Source organism: Phasianus colchicus, chromosome Z, assembly GCF_987193195.1.
Source record: "Phasianus colchicus chromosome Z, bPhaCol1.hap1.1, whole genome shotgun sequence".
Taxonomy (NCBI): Eukaryota; Metazoa; Chordata; class Aves; order Galliformes; family Phasianidae; genus Phasianus; species Phasianus colchicus.
Genome location: NC_143476.1, coordinates 5,417,694 through 5,438,680, shown reverse-complemented (window position 1 = coordinate 5,438,680; position 20,987 = coordinate 5,417,694). Strand labels below are relative to the sequence as shown.

The 20,987-nt window shown below is 49.7% G+C and overlaps 1 protein-coding gene and 1 long non-coding RNA gene across 2 annotated transcripts; both read right to left on the bottom strand.

Annotated features, from left to right (window-relative positions):
• Positions 1–37: 37 nt before the first annotated feature.
• LOC149912296 (rho GTPase-activating protein 32-like) lies at positions 38–4,427 on the bottom strand. Its single transcript, XM_090130986.1, has 10 exons — positions 4,360–4,427; positions 3,965–4,046; positions 3,303–3,484; positions 2,733–2,861; positions 2,485–2,567; positions 2,017–2,124; positions 1,518–1,663; positions 825–1,029; positions 504–649; positions 38–75 (listed from the first exon to the last, which is right to left on the bottom strand). Exons 1-10 carry the CDS (start codon positions 4,408–4,410, stop codon positions 38–40), a joined length of 1,170 nt encoding a protein of 389 aa, XP_089987112.1. The 5' UTR covers positions 4,411–4,427.
• A 245-nt stretch (positions 4,428–4,672) lies between these two features.
• Positions 4,673–6,553, bottom strand: LOC149912295 (uncharacterized). Its single transcript, XR_016461748.1, has 4 exons — positions 6,443–6,553; positions 5,808–5,894; positions 5,387–5,464; positions 4,673–4,741 (listed from the first exon to the last, which is right to left on the bottom strand). It is a non-coding gene; the product is annotated as an uncharacterized LOC149912295 (long non-coding RNA).
• Between the last annotated feature and the right edge of the window lie 14,434 nt (positions 6,554–20,987).

The following is a 20,987-nucleotide window of genomic DNA, read 5'->3' as shown; positions in this document are numbered from 1 at the left end:
GACCTGCTCCTGCATGGAGGTGCTGCTGTCGGGGCACTCACAGTGCTCTTGGGATGGCCTGCACTGCAGAGACTCCTGGTTACAATCCAGGCTGGTGACTGTGGTGTCTGGCAGGCCCACGTCAGCATTTTCAGCAGAGCCAGGTGTAATGAGGGCATGAACTTGAATGAGCTCCTTCTCTCCATCACTGTTGTCATGTGTAAGGCTGCTGTTGGAACTGCAGCAATTTGTGCTTCCTAAGAGCCCTCCACTGATCGAAGCACAGAGAGCATCCTCGCTACTTGCCCTGGATCTTATGGGTTGGCAAGGGCTCGATTCACCTAGAAAGGATACACAGGGGTTAGTGTCAAACTTTCACAAGCTGAATTACGACAGTGGTTCTTGATCAGGGGTGAAGATGCTAGGCAGGGGCTGGAATGCCAGAAGGAGATACAAGTGCACTGCAAGCTTGAATTCGATGTTCCTGAAAAGCAGGGATTTGGAAGCTGCATTTGCACCCTTACCTGCCAGGACTACCACTGCTGTTTCTGAGGGCTGCCTGGCATTGCGCTGCAGTTGGCGTTTGCTGCCAGAGGATGGCTTTCTGAGGCTGAAGCAGCAACACCAACTGCTAGCTGGTGATTCCTCATTATTGCTGGGTGAATTTTGCCTGGAGAGAGAAAACAGCCAATGCGGTGAGTCGTGCGTGGTGCAGGGTGAGGGAAGAGCTGCACTGAGCTCTTGGCAGCAGTTGCTTGTTCCTAGCACTGCCTGGTTTCTGCAGAAAAACAGAAAAACCCACCCAAACGATGATGCTGGGTGCTGGAAAAGAAAGTCCTCTTTACCTGTCAGATGGAAAGTCGATGACAGTGTGGAATTTGCCCTGCCCAGCTGCAGGGCTTTCTTCCACTTCAATGTCGTGGCTGCTCTCTGTCACAGGGGGAGAGCTGCTGTGGCCTCGCCTCTGTGCCTGTGCCTCCTCCAGGCTGAGCAGCTTTGTGGCAGCAGAAGAGACCCCCACAGACTTGGGCCCTGGGAGAGAATTGTGCCCTGTCAGGGAAAACCACAGGTAAGAGCGAGGATCAGAAAGCAGCAGCACAGCCACCACAGTTCTGGGGGAGGTGCTGTATTTTTCTCAGGCTTGCTTATCCCAGCCACTAGAAGAAGAGGAGCTCAAAATAACCATGTGGGCAGAGGTGTGTTTATGGCAAAGGACACGGTCATCATTAAGAGCAGCTTACTGTATCAAAATAGGCAAGGAAAAACCCAAGGAAATGGGGGCAGGGAACTGAGAAAGCTTCGCTGCCACACTTGCATCAAGCTTCTCCTGCGTGCAAACCATAATAATGACAGTTTCCTCCTTGTAAAGTTTGGGCTTGGACATTCTCAGCATCCAGCAACAGGATGCCACACCCTAATGGAAGCCCAGAGGTCTGCTGTCCCCTTGATGGTAAAAGAGTATCTCAGAGGTCCTGGAGAAGGCCTGCATTTGGTCAAGGTGTCAGGTCAAGATCAAGCTAATGGAGGAAGACACTCACCTGCTGCATCTGCAATGTCTGCTCCGGATTTGGAGCCGAAGAGGATGTCGGTGTGGTTGATGATGAATTCCACCACATCCGACTGTGTCTGCAGCTCCATGCAGGCAGCTCTTCCGCTGGCGCAGGCAGACTCGTTCTGCTGTGATCTGTAGAAAAGGCAGATTTTAGAAGTCATTTCTCCAAGACCGTTTCCCCGAGTCTGAATTGTTGCAGCCAAAAGCTGTCAGCTGAGGCTCTGGAGACTTCCGCAGTGGGCAATCAGTGATGCCACTGCAGAAATTCCCCTGGATGATCAAGGACACGTCAGTCCCATCTCAACAAGACTGCAGAAATTGTCACCTAGACATTGTGCCCGTGGGGATGGAGAACAGCTCAGGCTCCTGCGCTTCTGTCAGCCACAGATTTTACAGGAGAAGAGCACATTTGATGGAGAAAAAGGGAGGACTGTTTTTCTTAACTGGAGAACAGAGGAAGTGTTGAATCAGAACCAGAAGTTTACCTTAAGAGGTTTGGAGCCCACACAATGGCTAGGTTCTTGGCATGCATGTTTGTTATCGTGGAGCTCCCAGCCAGACACGCCAAGTGTCTCATCAGGAACGCCAGTGTCCTGGAAAACAAGAGAGGCAAACGTTCAGCACCAACGAGCATGCCGTGCTGCAATTCAGAAAGCAAACCTCCATTCATGCTACTTCTTGTGATTGCTACTGTCACCGAAGATGAAGTAGATCCAACTTGACTGAGTGCCACGCTGCAGCACCAAGCCCCAGCACAGCACAGCCGCAGCCATCAGCTGCACCAAGCGTGCCCCCATGCCCAGGAACTGACCCCATAAAGTAAGCCCATGGAGCCTTCAACCCTTCAGCATACACAGGCATCGTGTTGCCGGCGTGAGACAGAGCCTGGAACCGCATCGTTGCCCTCTGCAATGCAGCAGGGCTGAGCTCAGCAGGCTGAGGGCAGCACTGACCTGTAGTGAGGAGCGGGCAGCTGCTGGATGACGTCCTGCATTCTGAGCAGCCGCTCCTCCTCTGTAGCGGCACCAACAGCATCCTGGAGTAGTGCAGAAAGGGAGCGAGACACCAATCAGGCTAGTACACCACTGCGAGTAAACCTCGTGGGGCTGACAGCAAAAGGGCCTCCGAGCTGGGGCACTGCTGCAGCCATCTGCCAAGAGGCCCAGGAAGAGGGAAATGAAAGACGTGGCCTTGTGCTTACCGAGAACTTGCCGTACAGCTGGTGGGTGAGCAGAGGGTTCGGGAGCTCCCTGAAGTACATCTTGCAGAGGGAGCTCACGCTGTGAATGTCACGGACGGTGAGCTCAGGAATCTGCTCCGACTCAAATTCCTGCCTGGAGAGAGGGACGCAAACCCGGTTGAGCGAGAGGAAGGCAAGCCCAAAGCCACACCAGATGCACTCAGGCTGTGTCAGTCGCAGCACTCTTACCGCAGTCTCTGGATGTTGGACGCGACGCCGGACAGGCGGTATATCCCCTGCACCACGCCGTGCTGCTCAAGGAACTCAGCGCAGCTCTGGAGGACCTGGGGGACTGAAGAACACGTGCCAGCCGTCAGTGGAGCTCCTGATTCAAGTCCTGCTGCAGGCTGTGCTTCACATCCCATCCACTAAGCCCAGCCAGGCTTGGCTGAAGCAAATACAGATGTGCTTGTCTCTTAGGAGCATCCGCCTCACTTTATCCTTCAGCCATCAACTCCCATTACACGTGTCTCCACGGCTATCAGCCTGCCCCCTGCTAGATATGAGCTCCCTTTCATCTTCTTTAGATGCCCAGCAGAGGAAGATCTCAGGAATGGGCAGCTCCTTACCATCACGACCGGAGTGGAGAAGATGCTCTCCCAGGTCACCGCCAAACACCCTTTCCTTCTCCACCTCCCGCTCGGTCGGTTTCTTTGGGCGGGCCTTCACCAAGGAACGAAGGAAGGTGAGGATCTTGCTGCGTTTCTTGGGCACTGCACAACAAAAGGAAGAAACCAGGTCATTTCAGGTCTGGCTCCGTTGGACGAGGCCGAGCACAGCACATTCTACAGAGCACGTCAGAACGGGAAGAACATTACCAACCAGTACATACAAAAAGGGATTTTCCCCATCTCTGGAGGAGCCCAAGGCCAGGTGGGATGGGGCCCTGGGCAGCCTGATCTAGTCTCACATTAAATGTGGGGGCTGGGAGACCATCCTGAGGCAGGAGGGTTGGAGCATGATGATCCCTGAGGTTCCTTTCCATCCCAAGCCATTTTATGAGTATTCTATAGTTTCCCCAAGTCCAGTCATAAAATCAGGAGGATTGGGCCAAATCTCTGCCCCATGGTGTGCATGAAGAATCATCAACCCAGAGGACAATGTGGGATGGATAAAGGAGGTACTAAACATGGAACGCACCCCCAAAAAGACTTCATTTTGCTTCCCGACAACATCAAATGTAACATCCCTACCTGGCTTTGGCACTGAGTTGATGAGTGCCTCAGGAATGTTCTTATTAATGAGTTCCACACACTCCCCTGGGAAAAATCCAACCTGTAACAAGAAGAGAAGCCAACTATTGCATGCAGCACTTCTCAGGTCTGAACTGTTAAACCAAAAGCCACATAACATTTCCCTCGGAACGTGCTTGCCTGACGTTCCATAAGACTATCCAGCAGAAAATGGCCATAGTTCACAGCATAAAGGTAACAATTTTTCAACATTTGCAGCCAACGGCAAGGTCCCCTGACACCGACACAGGGAAACTGTTTACGTCCATTAGGCATCCTGTGCATGCAGAGCAGCTCTAAGCTAAGATTCCTGCCTTTACTGAAGTTGCACTCTCCAGTCTGAAGCTTGTGCCTACCTGGAAGCCGAGCTTGCCTCTCCACCAGGGGGTCAGCTCCTTTGGTGGCATGTCGATGACACACACGATGTCTCCCACCTGCAAGAGATTGCAACGTCAATCCCAGCTTCAGCACGGCTGGGAGGAAAGCACAGCTCAAATGGCTGCATTCTTCTGCACTGCCAAACATCGCCGAGCATTAAAGCACTTGCACCAGTGCAGCTCTGAAGACATTTGCCATTGTAAAATTGAGCAACAAGGAACGCCTTGAACTGCTTACCTCAAAGGAGAGTTCATCCGCTGCCTGGGCAACGTGTCTCTTAACGACATGGGCAGCAGCAATAGCTGGAACATTCACAGGTGCCACCTCATGGTCCAGCAGGGGCTTCCCCTTGTTCTCAGCCTGAAACAGAGAGCACAGGCCACGGTGAGGAGCTGAGAACAAGCGAGGAGGATTTCAAGGTGAGGAGCATATCTGCAGAGAAAGCTGCAGGAAATGCACTCGGTCCTTATCATGGGCACTTCAGAAGGAACTGCAAGTCTAATAACGGCTGTTTCTCTCCCTGGTGTGCAGCAGGCACACGCCAGCAAAGATGCATCTCTCCCCATCCAGACTAATCAGCAATGGCACTGACGCAGACAGGTGGCCTTGTGTATTTTGCCACATCCTTTCCTGCGCTCTTTGTGCAGGAAGGCTGACTGTTTAAGATGCTAGGAGACCGTGAAGAGGGAAACCAAAGCTACGGCTGCAGTTACAAGGTGCAAACAGTGCCACTGCAAGCACCAAGCAGCTCTCTTGAGCAGTCCAACCAACAGCAAGGCCAAACAGAGCAGAGAATGATTCTTGTTTCTGCAGCCATTTCAAGGGAAAAGTCAGTAGAGGACAAACACAACAGCCGAGATGGCTCTGGTACTTTTATAAACTTGCCACTCTTGCACTACTGTCTTGCCACAGAGGAGCTCTCTTGGAAAGCAGGAGAGCACATCTGCGGCTCACTCTGCTGGCTGCAGTCAGGGAACAAAGACCAATCAGAGCTTCATACTCTACCTCTGTCCATGCCAGGTCAGGCCCACAGCTGATCTCGCTGCACGCCACAGCCATCAGCGTAGGTGTGACAAGCTGGAACTGAAAAGAAACACACTTTTATTTTCTCTGTTCACATCTCTGCTGTGCTCCCTACAGCTGTCGGGCACACTCACACAGCCCAAGCACGCCTGCTGGTGTCCCTGGTGATGCTGTGCAGCTCTGCACAAGCTGGGGCTGGGACTCTTTGCCTAAGGGATTGGTTTCCTGTAGACCAGCTGGTCACAGCACCACAGACAGCATCCTTCTGAGGGCTGAGCTGCAGAGCACGTGGAGAAAACCCACACGTGACCAGCGTCCCATCAAAGCTGGATGAGGCTGTGTTACTAAACACGGGGCGTCACGGGCTGCTAAAGCATGTGGGGGGACAAAGCATGGCAGGTACCTGGCAAGAGATCAGAACGAGGGAGAGAAATCTCACGAATCCGCAGCCGTTCCTTGTCACTTTGCTCTGATCTTCCACGAGCAAAAGCTGCAGCAGGGAAGCAGGCAGAGGGTGGAGAGAGGAGAGAGAAAGAGCAGGTCAGTTTGCTTCCACGGTTTAGCAAAGACTACGAGGGAAAAACCAAAATCTGCCCTCCCTCAACTTAAAAACTCAAGTTTTCAACTTAAAACCATTTCCCCTTGTCCTGCAGTTATCTACCCTTTCAAAGAGTTGATTCCCCTCCTCTTTTTAGGCTCCCTTGAGGTACTGAAGGCTGCCATGAGGTCACCCCACAGCCTTCATTTCTCCAGGCTGAACAAGCCCAGCTCCCTCAGCCTGTCTTTGCAGGGGAGGTGCTCCAGTCCCCTGATCATCTCTGTGGCTCGCCTCTGGACCCTCTCCAACAGCTCCCTGTCTTTCTGGACACTGTACTGCAGCTGGGGCCTCACAAGAGCAGAGCAGGGGGGGACGATCACCTCCCTGTCCCTCATGGCCACCCCTCTGCTGATGGAGATAATATGAGCCTATGAGCTCCGCCAGCCAGCAGTTCTCAGCACTCACTGTCCCCCCGTCTCTCCCACACTGTCTCAGCTTACCTACAAGGTGCTGCACAGGACGGTGTGAAGACAAAGGGACGCAGTCGGTGCACAAGTGCAACAAGCGAGCTGCTCAGTCAGAGCTCCAGCGCTCCAATGAAGGGACGCAGCACGCACTGCTCCTCCCCTCATTCTAGCCCTTATGACATCACTGAGGGCCACCAGGCTGCTCCACCACGACGGACAGGGTGGGGAGGCAAGACCAGTCACAAGGGCAGAAGATTCCAACAGCCCAGCCCAACGTTCTGGAATCAGGGGCTGCTTGGAATTCTACCCCAGCCAAATCCTGGAGAAGCTGGCACGGGGTCGTCATGACCAAAGCGCAGGACCTGGCGCTTGCTCTTGTTGAGCCTCGCACAACTGGCCTCAGTGCATCCCTCTGGAGGGCCTTCCTGCCCTCAGCCAGATGGACGCTTCCTCCCAGCAGCGTACCTTGCAGTGCTGGGCCCATGTCAAATCCACACTAGAGTGGCTTTTGTTACATTCAAGGGCATGTTGCAGCACCCATCTATTTCACCTGGAAGGAAATAAAGCAGGAGATGGGAGAAACACAGAACTACTGCCAGACTGCTTTATCACCTTCTTACACCACCTTCCCTTGCCTCATCCCCTACCCCAACTCCTGGATGATGCCCACGGGCTGATAGTTGGATCTCAAGTCCATAGGACTCCTTTCACAGGGCTCCATCAAAAAGGCTGTCACACTTGTTCCGTACACTCACACTGACCCAGCAGTGGTATCACAGTCACTTAACACACACACAACAACCAAACCCCGAGCATGCACATCCCTTCCTGCATGACTGCAGCCCACAGCTCCCCTTCACACCTCCGTGGATCTCTGGTGTTTTACACTGATGCAGCCTCGCTGCAGCTCCGTGGCTGTCACACAAGGCCTGCAGGACCTCTTTCTCTGCAAACCCCGTCTGCAGGCATTGGTTCACGAGGTTCACCTCCTGCCCTCCTGAGCAAAAACAAGCACTAAGAACAAGAGCAAAGCACGCTGGACTCGACCTGGCTGGATCCCCAACCCTCAGTCCTGTCAGACGGACCCTGGTGTGGAGACTCATCCCCAAAGCCTGGCTGGACATCAGCACAGGCATCATTCTTCAAACGCCCCATCCAAGCAGCAAGGGATCAAAGCGTTGGCACAGCTGAAACAGAAATGCTGTGTGAGTTTCCTGTTAGCACTGAGCAGGAACAAATCTACCGCTGAGCAGCAGGATGTGAGACAAGCAGCAGAAGACACCCAACCTGCAGAACCAGCTCGTTTGGGGTCGGTCCAGATGTTTGTCTGCTCCCTTCCCTGGCCCAGGCCAAGCTTGTGAGCTGCTCCTCCTTTGTGCAGGGGGAAATGGTGCAGATGCCATGTGGTGGCTATGCACAGCATGCCTTGCACTTGCTTTTCCTCTCTCCATCTGCCAGCTTCCATGAGCAAACAGCATCTCCAGCCTCCAGAGATCACTGAGTCCAACCCCTGCACAACAGTGAAAGAAAAGATATGATAAGGGGTACTTAAAGCACAGCATCTGTAATCAGATCAGACTCCTGCACTCTGAAGACTTCCATGAGTATTCCTGCAGAGTGCATTACTTAGTCTCTCTTTAGCCTTGTGTTCATGGTTTTCCTGTAAGAGCTTGTCTAAACACTGCCTATAATCGTGGTTATGCTAGAAGCATTTGGATTTCTTGATCCTCAGTGTGATTTCAATAACAAATGCAGATTTTTTTTTTGTTAGGGACAGCTTTCAATTTCTCAACTGAAATTTCAATATTGCATTAGGTGTTGACAACCACGGGGCTGCAGTACAGAGAATTACAGGAAGATTAATTTCTCCACCTCCATGCTCCTAGACATTTATGATTACAGTGATGTAGTTATAGACAAAGTTGCAAGATACCAAAGCTAGAATAACCTCTTGGTGCAGCAGGATGTCTGGAGCCCAAGTGCAGAGTCTCAGTGTTCCAAAGCCTTGAAGAGGTGCACCGTATGTGCTGGGGCTGATGACACAGACACTGGAGCAAGGCCAGTGTGATGTTAGAAACTTGACCAGCAGCTGATCTGTTGTCAGCCATTTCTGGACACAAACGGGATCTGGTCGACTTAGGACATGACCTTTGGGCTGGAGAGCAACTCCCCGAGGAATCACACAGCCACTGCAGACCGTTGGCAAGAACCCCATACCAAAACAGCTCATCTGCAATCAGTTTTTAATCTGTGCAGCAGTGATTGGAACAGGCGCACGCTCTCTGGAATTGCAGGAATGTTCACAAGTGGAATGGACATCACCTGTGTGCTCCAGCTCTTCTGTGTGCATGCTAGGAGCAGTGATCCCCCTGCACCCAGGGCTGCAATAAAGTCCTATGGGCTTTCTAACCTGCCAACCAGCAGCCCAGGCTGCCCAGAGCCACATCCAGCCTGGCCTTGGATGCCTGCAGGGATGGGGCATCCACAGCCTCCCTGGGCAACCTGTTCCAGTGCCTCACCACCCTCTGGCTGAAAAACTTCCTCCTCACATCCAACCTAAACCTCAACACCCCCCGTCTCAGTTTAAAGCCATTCCCCACTTGTCCCATCACCATCCACCCTCCAAAACAAAACACCTCGGCTGTTCAACACTGAAAGAGCAAAATAACCCACAGTTCTTACTTCCACTGTATGCAGTTAATTCCAAACTTAAGGTCACAGGTTAATTACTCATGTGATCCTTCCTGACAGAAGAACTACTTGTAGTGATGTGTAGGAATAAGGAACAGTTTGAAAAGGTCATGGACATATTAGAACTTGCAGCATTTATCTTAATAGATGCCTACATTGCAAAGCATTTTGTAAAACACACGTTACAAGTACTGTGCATTGGATTACACGATATCAAACTCTAAGTAACAATACAGGTTGCTTTTAAATCTACACTTACATGTTTTCTTCTAACTCCTTGATAAAATTCCTTACTACCTTCAGTTTTACAGCCAAAGCAGTGTTTGAGCTGGTAATGTACTCTTGAACAGCACTGCTGCCTTCAGCATTTGTATGTTTAGATCTGAAAAGAGAGTTTGGTCATTATTTCATGATGAGAGAATCTTATATGACAAAACAGAACTACAAAAATCTGACAATACTGTAAAATGCCAGCGTAAGAATGTGGCTTTGATTTTTTTTTTTTTTTAATTTTTTTTTAATGGTGAGTGTACCATTAATTCAAGACAAGAATTTTGTTTGTAAGTCGATCTCTATAACTGTTCTTGGCATCATTCTGTAGGATGAACTAGATACATGGAATTTGGCACTGGCTCCCCAGGGCAGTGGTTTGGCACTGAGCTGACAAAGGCCAAAGAGCATTTGCACAATGCTCTCAGACACAGGGCTTGACCCATAGGAGGTCCGGTGTGGAACCAGGAGGTGGAATACATGATCCTCGAGGTCCCTTCCAAATAAAGATATTCCATGATCCTCTAATACTTATATTCCCAAGTCCTGTACACAGTGCTCAGGTGCTTAATTGAAAGGTTCCATGAAACAGTGAGGTATCTGTGTCCCTTTACCACTCAGTTATTCAATTTGCCACGTGGATCTTTTATCCAGACACATTAAAAAAAACCACTCAAAGTATTTCCTTCAGTCTTCCATTCTGACAGAGCCTTCTGGAGCAAATAAAGAGTTGCAACTCAGAACGTCCACACCTCCCTTCCTGCACCCTGCATACTTTTTTCATTGTACTGTGATTACGTACCATTCTATTGTCACCCTCATTCTGTCCTTATCTAGGCAGTTTACTGCCATTACATTTTCCAGCAACAGATGCCCACAAGTACAGCCAGCCTGGAAATATTTTGATTATTTACCTTTGTCCTGATGTCCTGGTAGAAAATGGGACATTTCTCGATCTCAGCAGCAGAGGGCAGGAGGGGTCCAAGGTGAGGGCACGCTCTCCTCTATTTTTCTGGCACTCAAAGACAAAGGGAACATGAAAACCAGATGAGTTTCCCTGCCCGTGGCAAACACCAGCCTTTCCATCCTTACAGTCCTTCCTGACATCAGCAGCAAATGAAACAACATCCCACTCACCTTTGCCATGTCTGCCAGAGGTTGCAGCTCTTTCTATTGCATCCCTCTAGCTTTCAAGTCAAGAGCTCCTGTATCACACAAGGAAAAGCAATCTTTTACCTGCTTTGCCATGCTCATGGCAGCAGCAATGCAGATGCCAGCAGCTGATGCCCACAAGGACAGCCAGCCTGGACATATTTTCATTACATATATTTGTCCTGATGTCCTTCTACAAGCTGGGACATTTCTCCCTCTGAGCAGCAGAGGGCAGGAGAGTTCCAAGGTGAGGGCACACTCTCCCCTGTTTACCTGGCACTCAAAGAGAAAGAGAAAATGAAAACCAGATGTGTTTCCCTGCCCATGGCAAACACCAGCCTTTCCATCCTTACAGTCCTTCCTGACATCAGCACTAATTGAAACAACATCCCACTCACCTTTGCCATGTCTGGCAGAGGTTGCAGCTCTTTCTATTGCATCCCTCTAGCTTTCAAGTCAAGAGCTCCTGTATCACACAAGGAAAAGCAATCTTTTAACTGCTGTGCCATCCTCATGGCAGCAGCAATGCAGATGCCAGCAGCTGATGCCCACAAGGACAGCCAGCCTGGACTTATTTTCATTACATATCTTTGTCCTGATGTCCTTCTACAAGCTGGAACATTTCTCCATCTCAGCAGCAGAGGGCAGGAGGGGTACATGGTGAGGGCACACTCTCCTCTTTTTCTGGCACAAAAAGAGAAAGAGAAGATGAAAACCAGATGTGTTTCCCTGCCCATGGCAAACACCAGCCTTTCCATCCTTACAGTCCTCCTGACATCAGCACTAATGGAAACAACATCCCACTCACCTTTGCCATGTCTGGCAGAGGTTGCAGCTCTTTCTATTGCATCCCTCTAGCTTTCAAGTCAAGAGCTCCTGTGTCACACAAGGAAAAGCAATCTTTTACCTGCTGTGCCATGCTCATAGCAACACCAATGCAGATGCCAGCAGCTGATGCCCACAAGGACAGCCAGCCTGGACTTATTTTCATTACATATCTTTGTCCTGATGTCCTTCTAGAAGCTGGAACATTTCTCCATCTCAGCAGCAGAGGGCAGGAGGGGTCCAAGTAGCAGGCACACTCTCCTCTTTTTCTGGCACACAAAGAGAAGATGAAAACTAGATGTGTTTCCCTGCCCATGGCAAAAACCAGCCTTTCCATCCTTACAGTCCTTCCTGACATCAGCAGCAACTGAAACAACATCCCACTCACCTTTGCCATGTCTGCCAGAGGTTGCAGCTCTTTCTATTGCATCCCTCTAGCTTTCAAGTCAAGAGCTCCTGTATCACACAAGGAAAAGTAATCTTTTACCTGCTTTGCCATGCTCATGGCAGCAGCAATGCAGATGCCAGCAGCTGATGCCCACAAGGACAGCCAGCCTGGACTTATTTTCATTACATATCTTTGTCCTGATGACCTTCTACAAGCTGGAACATTTCTCCAACTCAGCAGAATCGAGCAGGAGGGGTCCAAGTAGCAGGCACACTCTCCTCTTTTTCTGGCACACAAAGAGAAGATGAAAACCAGATGTGTTTCCCTGCCCATGGCAAACACCAGCCTTTCCATCCTTACAGTCCTTCCTGACATCAGCAGCAACTGAAACAACATCCCACTCACCTTTGCCATGTCTGGCAGAGGTTGCAGCTCTTTCTATTGCATCCCTCTAGCTTTCAAGTCAAGAGCTCCTGTATCACACAAGGAAAAGCAATCTGTTACCTGCTGTGCCATGCTCATGGCAACACCAATGCAGATGCCAGCAGCTGATGCCCACAAGGACAGCCAGCCTGGACATATTTTCATTACATATATTTGTCCTGATGTCCTTCTACAAGCTGGGACATTTCTCCCTCTGAGCAGCAGAGGGCAGGAGAGTTCCAAGGTGAGGGCACACTCTCCCCTGTTTACCTGGCACTCAAAGAGAAAGAGAAAATGAAAACCAGATGTGTTTCCCTGCCCATGGCAAACACCAGCCTTTCCATCCTTACAGTCCTTCCTGACATCAGCACTAATTGAAACAACATCCCACTCACCTTTGCCATGTCTGGCAGAGGTTGCAGCTCTTTCTATTGCATCCCTCTAGCTTTCAAGTCAAGAGCTCCTGTATCACACAAGGAAAAGCAATCTTTTACTTGCTGTGCCATGCTCATGGCAGCAGCAATGCAGATGCCAGCAGCTGATGCCCACAAGGACAGCCAGCCTGGACTTATTTTCATTACATATCTTTGTCCTGATGTCCTTCTGCAAGCTGGAACATTTCTCCATCTCAGCAGCAGAGGGCAGGAGGGGTACATGGTGAGGGCACACTCTCCTCTTTTTCTGGCACAAAAAGAGAAAGAGAAGATGAAAACCAGATGTGTTTCCCTGCCCATGGCAAACACCAGCCTTTCCATCCTTACAATCCTTCCTGACATCAGCAGCAACTGAAACAACATCCCACTCACCTTTGCCATGTCTGGCAGAGGTTGCAGCTCTTTCTATAGCATCCCTCTAGCTTTCAAGTCAAGAGCTCCTGTGTCACACAAGGAAAAGCAATCTTTTACCTGCTGTGCCATGCTCATGGCAGCAGCAATGCAGATGCCAGCAGCTGATGCCCACAAGGACAGCCAGCCTGGACTTATTTTCATTACATATCTTTGTCCTGATGTCCTTCTACAAGCTGGAACATTTCTCCAACTCAGCAGCAAAGGGCAGGAGGGGTACATGGTGAGGGCACACTCTCCTCTTTTTCTGGCACAAAAAGAGAAAGAGAAGATGAAAACCAGATGTGTTTCCCTGCCCATGGCAAACACCAGCCTTTCCATCCTTACAATCCTTCCTGACATCAGCAGCAACTGAAACAACATCCCACTCACCTTTGCCATGTCTGGCAGAGGTTGCAGCTCTTTCTATTGCATCCCTCTAGCTTTCAAGTCAAGAGCTCCTGAATCACACAAGGAAAAGCAATCTTTTACCTGCTGTGCCATCCTCATGGCAGCAGCAATGCAGATGCCAGCAGCTGATGCCCACAAGGACAGCCAGCCTGGACTTATTTTCATTACATATCTTTGTCCTGATGTCCTTCTACAAGCTGGAACATTTCTCCATCTCAGCAGCAGAGGGCAGGAGAGTTCCAAGGTGAGGGCACACTCTCCCCTGTTTACCTGGCACTCAAAGAGAAAGAGAAAATGAAAACCAGATGTGTTTCCCTGCCCATGGCAAACACCAGCCTTTCCATCCTTACAGTCCTTCCTGACATCAGCACTAATTGAAACAACATCCCACTCACCTTTGCCATGTCTGGCAGAGGTTGCAGCTCTTTCTATTGCATCCCTCTAGCTTTCAAGTCAAGAGCTCCTGTGTCACACAAGGAAAAGCAATCTTTTACCTGCTGTGCCATGCTCATGGCAACAGCAATGCAGATGCCAGCAGCTGATGCCCACAAGGACAGCCAGCCTGGACTTATTTTCATTACATATCTTTGTCCTGATGTCCTTCTGCAAGCTGGAACATTTCTCCATCTCAGCAGCAGAGGGCAGGAGGGGTACATGGTGAGGGCACACTCTCCTCTTTTTCTGGCACAAAAAGAGAAAGAGAAGATGAAAACCAGATGTGTTTCCCTGCCCATGGCAAACACCAGCCTTTCCATCCTTACAGTCCTTCCTGACATCAGCAGCAACTGAAACAACATCCCACTCACCTTTGCCATGTCTGCCAGAGGTTGCAGCTCTTTCTATTGCATCCCTCTAGCTTTCAAGTCAAGAGCTCCTGTGTCACACAAGGAAAAGCAATCTTTTACCTGCTGTGCCATGCTCATGGCAGCAGCAATGCAGATGCCTGCAGCTGATGCCCACAAGGACAGCCAGCCTGGTCTTATTTTCATTACATATCTTTGTCCTGATGTCCTTCTAGAAGTTGGGACATTTCTCCATCTCAGGAAGTGGGCAGGAGGGGTACATGGTGAGGGCACACTCTCCTCTTTTTCTGGCACAAAAAGAGAAAGAGAAGATGAAAACCAGATATGCTTCCCTGCCCATGGCAAACACCAGACTTTCCATCCTTACAGTCCTTCCTGACATCAGCAGCAACTGAAACAACATCCCACTCACCTTTGCCATGTCTGGCAGAGGTTGCAGCTCTTTCTATTGCATCCCTCTAGCTTTCAAGTCAAGAGCTCCTGTGTCACACAAGGAAAAGCAATCTTTTACCTGCAGTTCCATGCTCATAGCAACACCAATGCAGATGCCAGCAGCTGATGCCCACAAGGACAGCCAGCCTGGACTTATTTTCATTACATATCTTTGTCCTGATGTCCTTCTGCAAGCTGGAACATTTCTCCATCTCAGCAGCAGAGGGCAGGAGGGGTCCAAGTAGCAGGCACACTCTCTTCTTTTTCTGGCACACAAAGAGAAGATGAAAACCAGATGTGTTTCCCTGCCCATGGCAAACACCAGCCTTTCCATCCTTACAGTCCTTCCTGACATCAGCAGCAACTGAAACAACATCCCACTCACCTTTGCCATGTCTGGCAGAGGTTGCAGGTCTTTCTATTGCATCCCTCTAGCTGTCAAGTCAAGAGCTCCTGTGTCACTCAAGGAAAAGCAATCTTTTACCTGCTTTGCCATGCTCATGGCAGCAGCAATGCAGATGCCAGCAGCTGATGCCCACAAGGACAGCCAGCCTGGACTTATTTTCATTACATATCTTTGTCCTGATGTCCTTCTACAAGCTGGAACATTTCTCCATCTCAGCAGAATCGGGCAGGAGGGGTCCAAGTAGCAGGCACACTCTCCTCTTTTTCTGGCACACAAAGAGAAGATGAAAACCAGATGTGCTTCCCTGCCCATGGCAAACACCAGCCTTTCCATCCTTACAGTCCTCCTGACATCAGCACTAATGGAAACAACATCCCACTCACCTTTGCCATGTCTGGCAGAGGTTGCAGCTCTTTCTATTGCATCCCTCTAGCTTTCAAGTCAAGAGCTCCTGTGTCACACAAGGAAAAGCAATCTGTTACCCGCTGTGCCATGCTCATGGCAACACCAATGCAGATGCCTGCAGTTGAAGCCCACAAGGACAGCCAGCCTGGACTTATTTTCATTACATATCTTTGTCCTGATGTCCTTCTAGAAGTTGGGACATTTCTCCATCTCAGGAAGTGGGCAGGAGGGGTACATGGTGAGGGCACACTCTCCTCTTTTTCTGGCTCAAAAAGAGAAAGAGAAGATGAAAACCAGATGTGCTTCCCTGCCCATGGCAAACACCAGACTTTCCATCCTTACAGTCCTTCCTGACATCAGCACTAATTGAAACAACATCCCACTCACCTTTGCCATGTCTGGCAGAGGTTGCAGCTCTTTCTATTGCATTCCTCTAGCTTTCAAGTCAAGAGCTCCTGTGTCACACAAGGAAAAGCAATCTTTTACCTGCTTTGCCATGCTCATGGCAGCAGCAATGCAGATGCCAGCAGCTGATGCCCACAAGGACAGCCAGCCTGGACTTATTTTCATTACATATCTTTGTCCTGATGTCCTTCTAGAAGCTGGAACATTTCTCCATCTCAGCAGCAGAGGGCAGGAGGGGTCCAAGTAGCAGGCACACTCTCCTCTTTTTCTGCGACACAAAGAGAAAATGAAAACCAGATGTGTTTCCCTGCCCATGGCAAACACCAGCCTTTCCATCCTTACAGTCCTTCCTGACATCAGCACTAATTGAAACAACATCCCACTCACCTTTGCTATGTCTGCCAGAGGTTGCAGCTCTTTCTATTGCATCCCTCTAGCTTTCAAGTCAAGAGCTCCTGTATCACACAAGGAAAAGCAATCTTTTACCTGCTTTGCCATGCTCATGGCAGCAGCAATGCAGATGCCAGCAGCTGATGCCCACAAGGACAGCCAGCCTGGACTTATTTTCATTACATATCTTTGTCCTGATGTCCTTCTAGAAGCTGGAACATTTCTCCATCTCAGCAGAATCGAGCAGGAGGGGTCCAAGTAGCAGGCACACTCTCCTCTTTTTCTGGCACACAAAGAGAAGATGAAAACCAGATGTGTTTCCATGCCCATGGCAAACACCAGCCTTTCCATCCTTACAGTCCTTCCTGACATCAGCAGCAACTGAAACAACATCCCACTCACCTTTGCCATGTCTGGCAGAGGTTGCAGCTCTTTCTATAGCATCCCTCTAGCTTTCAAGTCAAGAGCTCCTGTGTCACACAAGGAAAAGCAATCTGTTACCTGCTGTGCCATGCTCATGGCAACACCAATGCAGATGCCAGCAGCTGATGCCCACAAGGACAGCCAGCCTGGACATATTTTCATTACATATATTTGTCCTGATGTCCTTCTACAAGCTGGAACATTTCTCCATCTCAGCAGCAGAGGGCAGGAGAGTTCCAAGGTGAGGGCACACTCTCCTCTTTTTCTGGCACAAAAAGAGAAAGAGAAGATGAAAACCAGATGTGTTTCCCTGCCCATGGCAAACACCAGCCTTTCCATCCTTACAGTCCTCCTGACATCAGCACTAATGGAAACAACATCCCACTCACCTTTGCCATGTCTGGCAGAGGTTGCAGCTCTTTCTATTGCATCCCTCTAGCTTTCAAGTCAAGAGCTCCTGTGTCACACAAGGAAAAGCAATCTTTTACCTGCTTTGCCATGCTCATGGCAGCAGCAATGCAGATGCCTGCAGCTGATGCCCACAAGGACAGCCAGCCTGGACTTATTTTCATTACATATCTTTGTCCTGATGTCCTTCTAGAAGTTGGGACATTTCTCCATCTCAGGAAGTGGGCAGGAGGGGTACATGGTGAGGGCACACTCTCCTCTTTTTCTGGCACAAAAAGAGAAAGAGAAGATGAAAACCAGATGTGCTTCCCTGCCCATGGCAAACACCAGACTTTCCATCCTTACAGTCCTTCCTGACATCAGCCCTAATGGAAACAACATCCCACTCACCTTTGCCATGTCTGGCAGAGGTTGCAGCTCTTTCTATTGCATCCCTCTAGCTTTCAAGTCAAGAGCTCCTGTGTCACACAAGGAAAAGCAATCTTTTACCTGCTGTGCCATGCTCATAGCAACACCAATGCAGATGCCAGCAGCTGATGCCCACAAGGACAGCCAGCCTGGACTTATTTTCATTACATATCTTTGTCCTGATGTCCTTCTGCAAGCTGGAACATTTCTCCATCTCAGCAGCAGAGGGCAGGAGGGGTCCAAGTAGCAGGCACACTCTCCTCTTTTTCTGGCACACAAAGAGAAGATGAAAACCAGATGTGTTTCCCTGCCCATGGCAAACACCAGCCTTTCCATCCTTACAGTCCTTCCTGACATCAGCAGCAACTGAAACAACATCCCACTCACCTTTGCCATGTCTGGCAGAGGTTGCAGCTCTTTCTATTGCATCCCTCTAGCTTTCAAGTCAAGAGCTCCTGTGTCACACAAGGAAAAGCAATCTTTTACCTGCTGTGCCATGCTCATAGCAACACCAATGCAGATGCCAGCAGCTGATGCCCACAAGGACAGCCAGCCTGGACTTATTTTCATTACATATCTTTGTCCTGATGTCCTTCTACAAGCTGGAACATTTCTCCATCTCAGCAGAATCGGGCAGGAGGGGTCCAAGTAGCAGGCACACTCTCCTCTTTTTCTGGCACACAAAGAGAAGATGAAAACCAGATGTGTTTCCCTGCCCATGGCAAACACCAGCCTTTCCATCCTTACAGTCCTCCAGACATCAGCACTAATGGAAACAACATCCCACTCACCTTTGCCATGTCTGGCAGAGGTTGCAGCTCTTTCTATTGCATCCCTCTAGCTTTCAAGTCAAGAGCTCCTGTGTCACACAAGGAAAAGCAATCTTTTACCTGCTGTGCCATGCTCATGGCAGCAGCAATGCAGATGCCAGCAGCTGATGCCCACAAGGACAGCCAGCTTGGACTTATTTTCATTACATATCTTTGTCCTGATGTCCTTCTACAAGCTGGAACATTTCTCCATCTCAGCAGCAGAGGGCAGGAGGGGTACATGGTGAGGGCACACTCTCCTCTTTTTCTGGCACAAAAAGAGAAAGAGAAGATGAAAACCAGATGTGCTTCCCTGCCCATGGCAAACACCAGCCGTTCCATCCTTACAGTCCTTCATGACATCAGCAGCAACTGAAACAACATCCCACTCACCTTTGCCATGTCTGGCAGAGGTTGCAGCTCTTTCTTTTGCATCCCTCTAGCTTTCAAGTCAAGAGCTCCTGTGTCACACAAGGAAAAGCAATCTTTTACCTGCTTTGCCATGCTCATGGCAGCAGCAATGCAGATGCCTGCAGCTGATGCCCACAAGGACAGCCAGCCTGGACTTATTTTCATTACATATCTTTGTCCTGATGTCCTTCTAGAAGTTGGGACATTTCTCCATCTCAGGAAGTGGGCAGGAGGGGTACATGGTGAGGGCACACTCTCCTCTTTTTCTGGCACAAAAAGAGAAAGAGAAGATGAAAACCAGATGTGCTTCCCTGCCCATGGCAAACACCAGACTTTCCATCCTTACAGTCCTTCCTGACATCAGCAGCAACTGAAACAACATCCCACTCACCTTTGCCATGTCTGGCAGAGGTTGCAGCTCTTTCTATTGCATCCCTCTAGCTTTCAAGTCAAGAGCTCCTGTGTCACACAAGGAAAAGCAATCTTTTACCTGCTGTGCCATGCTCATAGCAACACCAATGCAGATGCCAGCAGCTGATGCCCACAAGGACAGCCAGCCTGGACTTATTTTCATTACATATCTTTGTCCTGATGTCCTTCTGCAAGCTGGAACATTTCTCCATCTCAGCAGCAGAGGGCAGGAGGGGTCCAAGTAGCAGGCACACTCTCCTCTTTTTCTGGCACACAAAGAGAAGATGAAAACCAGATGTGTTTCCCTGCCCATGGCAAACACCAGCCTTTCCATCCTTACAGTCCTTCCTGACATCAGCAGCAACTGAAACAACATCCCACTCACCTTTGCCATGTCTGGCAGAGGTTGCAGCTCTTTCTATTGCATTCCTCTAGCTTTCAAGTCAAGAGCTCCTGTGTCACACAAGGAAAAGCAATCTTTTACCTGCTGTGCCATGCTCATAGCAACACCAATGCAGATGCCAGCAGCTGATGCCCACAAGGACAGCCAGCCTGGACTTATTTTCATTACATATCTTTGTCCTGATGTCCTTCTACAAGCTGGAACATTTCTCCATCTCAGCAGAATCGGGCAGGAGGGGTCCAAGTAGCAGGCACACTCTCCTCTTTTTCTGGCACACAAAGAGAAAATGAAAACCAGATGTGTTTCCCTGCCCATGGCAAACACCAGCCTTTCCATCCTTACAGTCCTCCAGACATCAGCACTAATGGAAACAACATCCCACTCACCTTTGCCATGTCTGGCAGAGGTTGCAGCTCTTTCTATTGCATCCCTCTAGCTTTCAAGTCAAGAGCTCCTGTGTCACACAAGGAAAAGCAATCTTTTACCTGCTGTGCCATGCTCATGGCAGCAGCAATGCAGATGCCAGCAGCTGATGCCCACAAGGACAGCCAGCTTGGACTTATTTTCATTACATATCTTTGTCCTGATGTCCTTCTACAAGCTGGAACATTTCTCCATCTCAGCAGCAGAGGGCAGGAGGGGTACATGGTGAGGGCACACTCTCCTCTTTTTCTGGCACAAAAAGAGAAAGAGAAGATGAAAACCAGATGTGCTTCCCTGCCCATGGCAAACACCAGCCGTTCCATCCTTACAGTCCTTCATGACATCAGCAGCAACTGAAACAACATCCCACTCACCTTTGCCATGTCTGGCAGAGGTTGCAGCTCTTTCTATTGCATCCCTCTAGCTTTCAAGTCAACAGCTCCTGTGTCACACAAGGAAAAGCAATCTTTTACCTGCTGTGCCATGCTCATGGCAGCAGCAATGCAGATGCCTGCAGCTGATGCCCACAAGGACAGCCAGCCTGGTCTTATTTTCATTACATATCTTTGTCCTGATGTCCTTCTAGAAGTTGGGACATTTCTCCATCTCAGGAAGTGGGCAGGAGGGGTACATGGTGAGGGCACACTCTCCTCTTTTTCTGGCACAAAAAGAGAAAGAGAAGATGAAAACCAGATGTGCTTCCCTGCCCATGGCAAACACCAGACTTTCCATCCTTACAGTCCTTCCTGACATCAGCACTAATTGAAACAACATCCCACTCACCTTTGCCATGTCTGGCAGAGGTTGCAGCTCTATCTATTGCATCCCTCTAGCTGTCAAGTCAAGAGCTCCTGTGTCACACAAGGAAAAGCAATCTTTTACCTGCTGTGCCATGCTCATAGCAACACCAATGCAGATGCCAGCAGCTGATGCCCACAAGGACAGCCAGCCTGGACTTATTTTCATTACATATCTTTGTCCTGATGTCCTTCTGCAAGCTGGAACATTTCTCCATCTCAGCAGCAGAGGGCAGGAGGGGTACATGGTGAGGGCACAC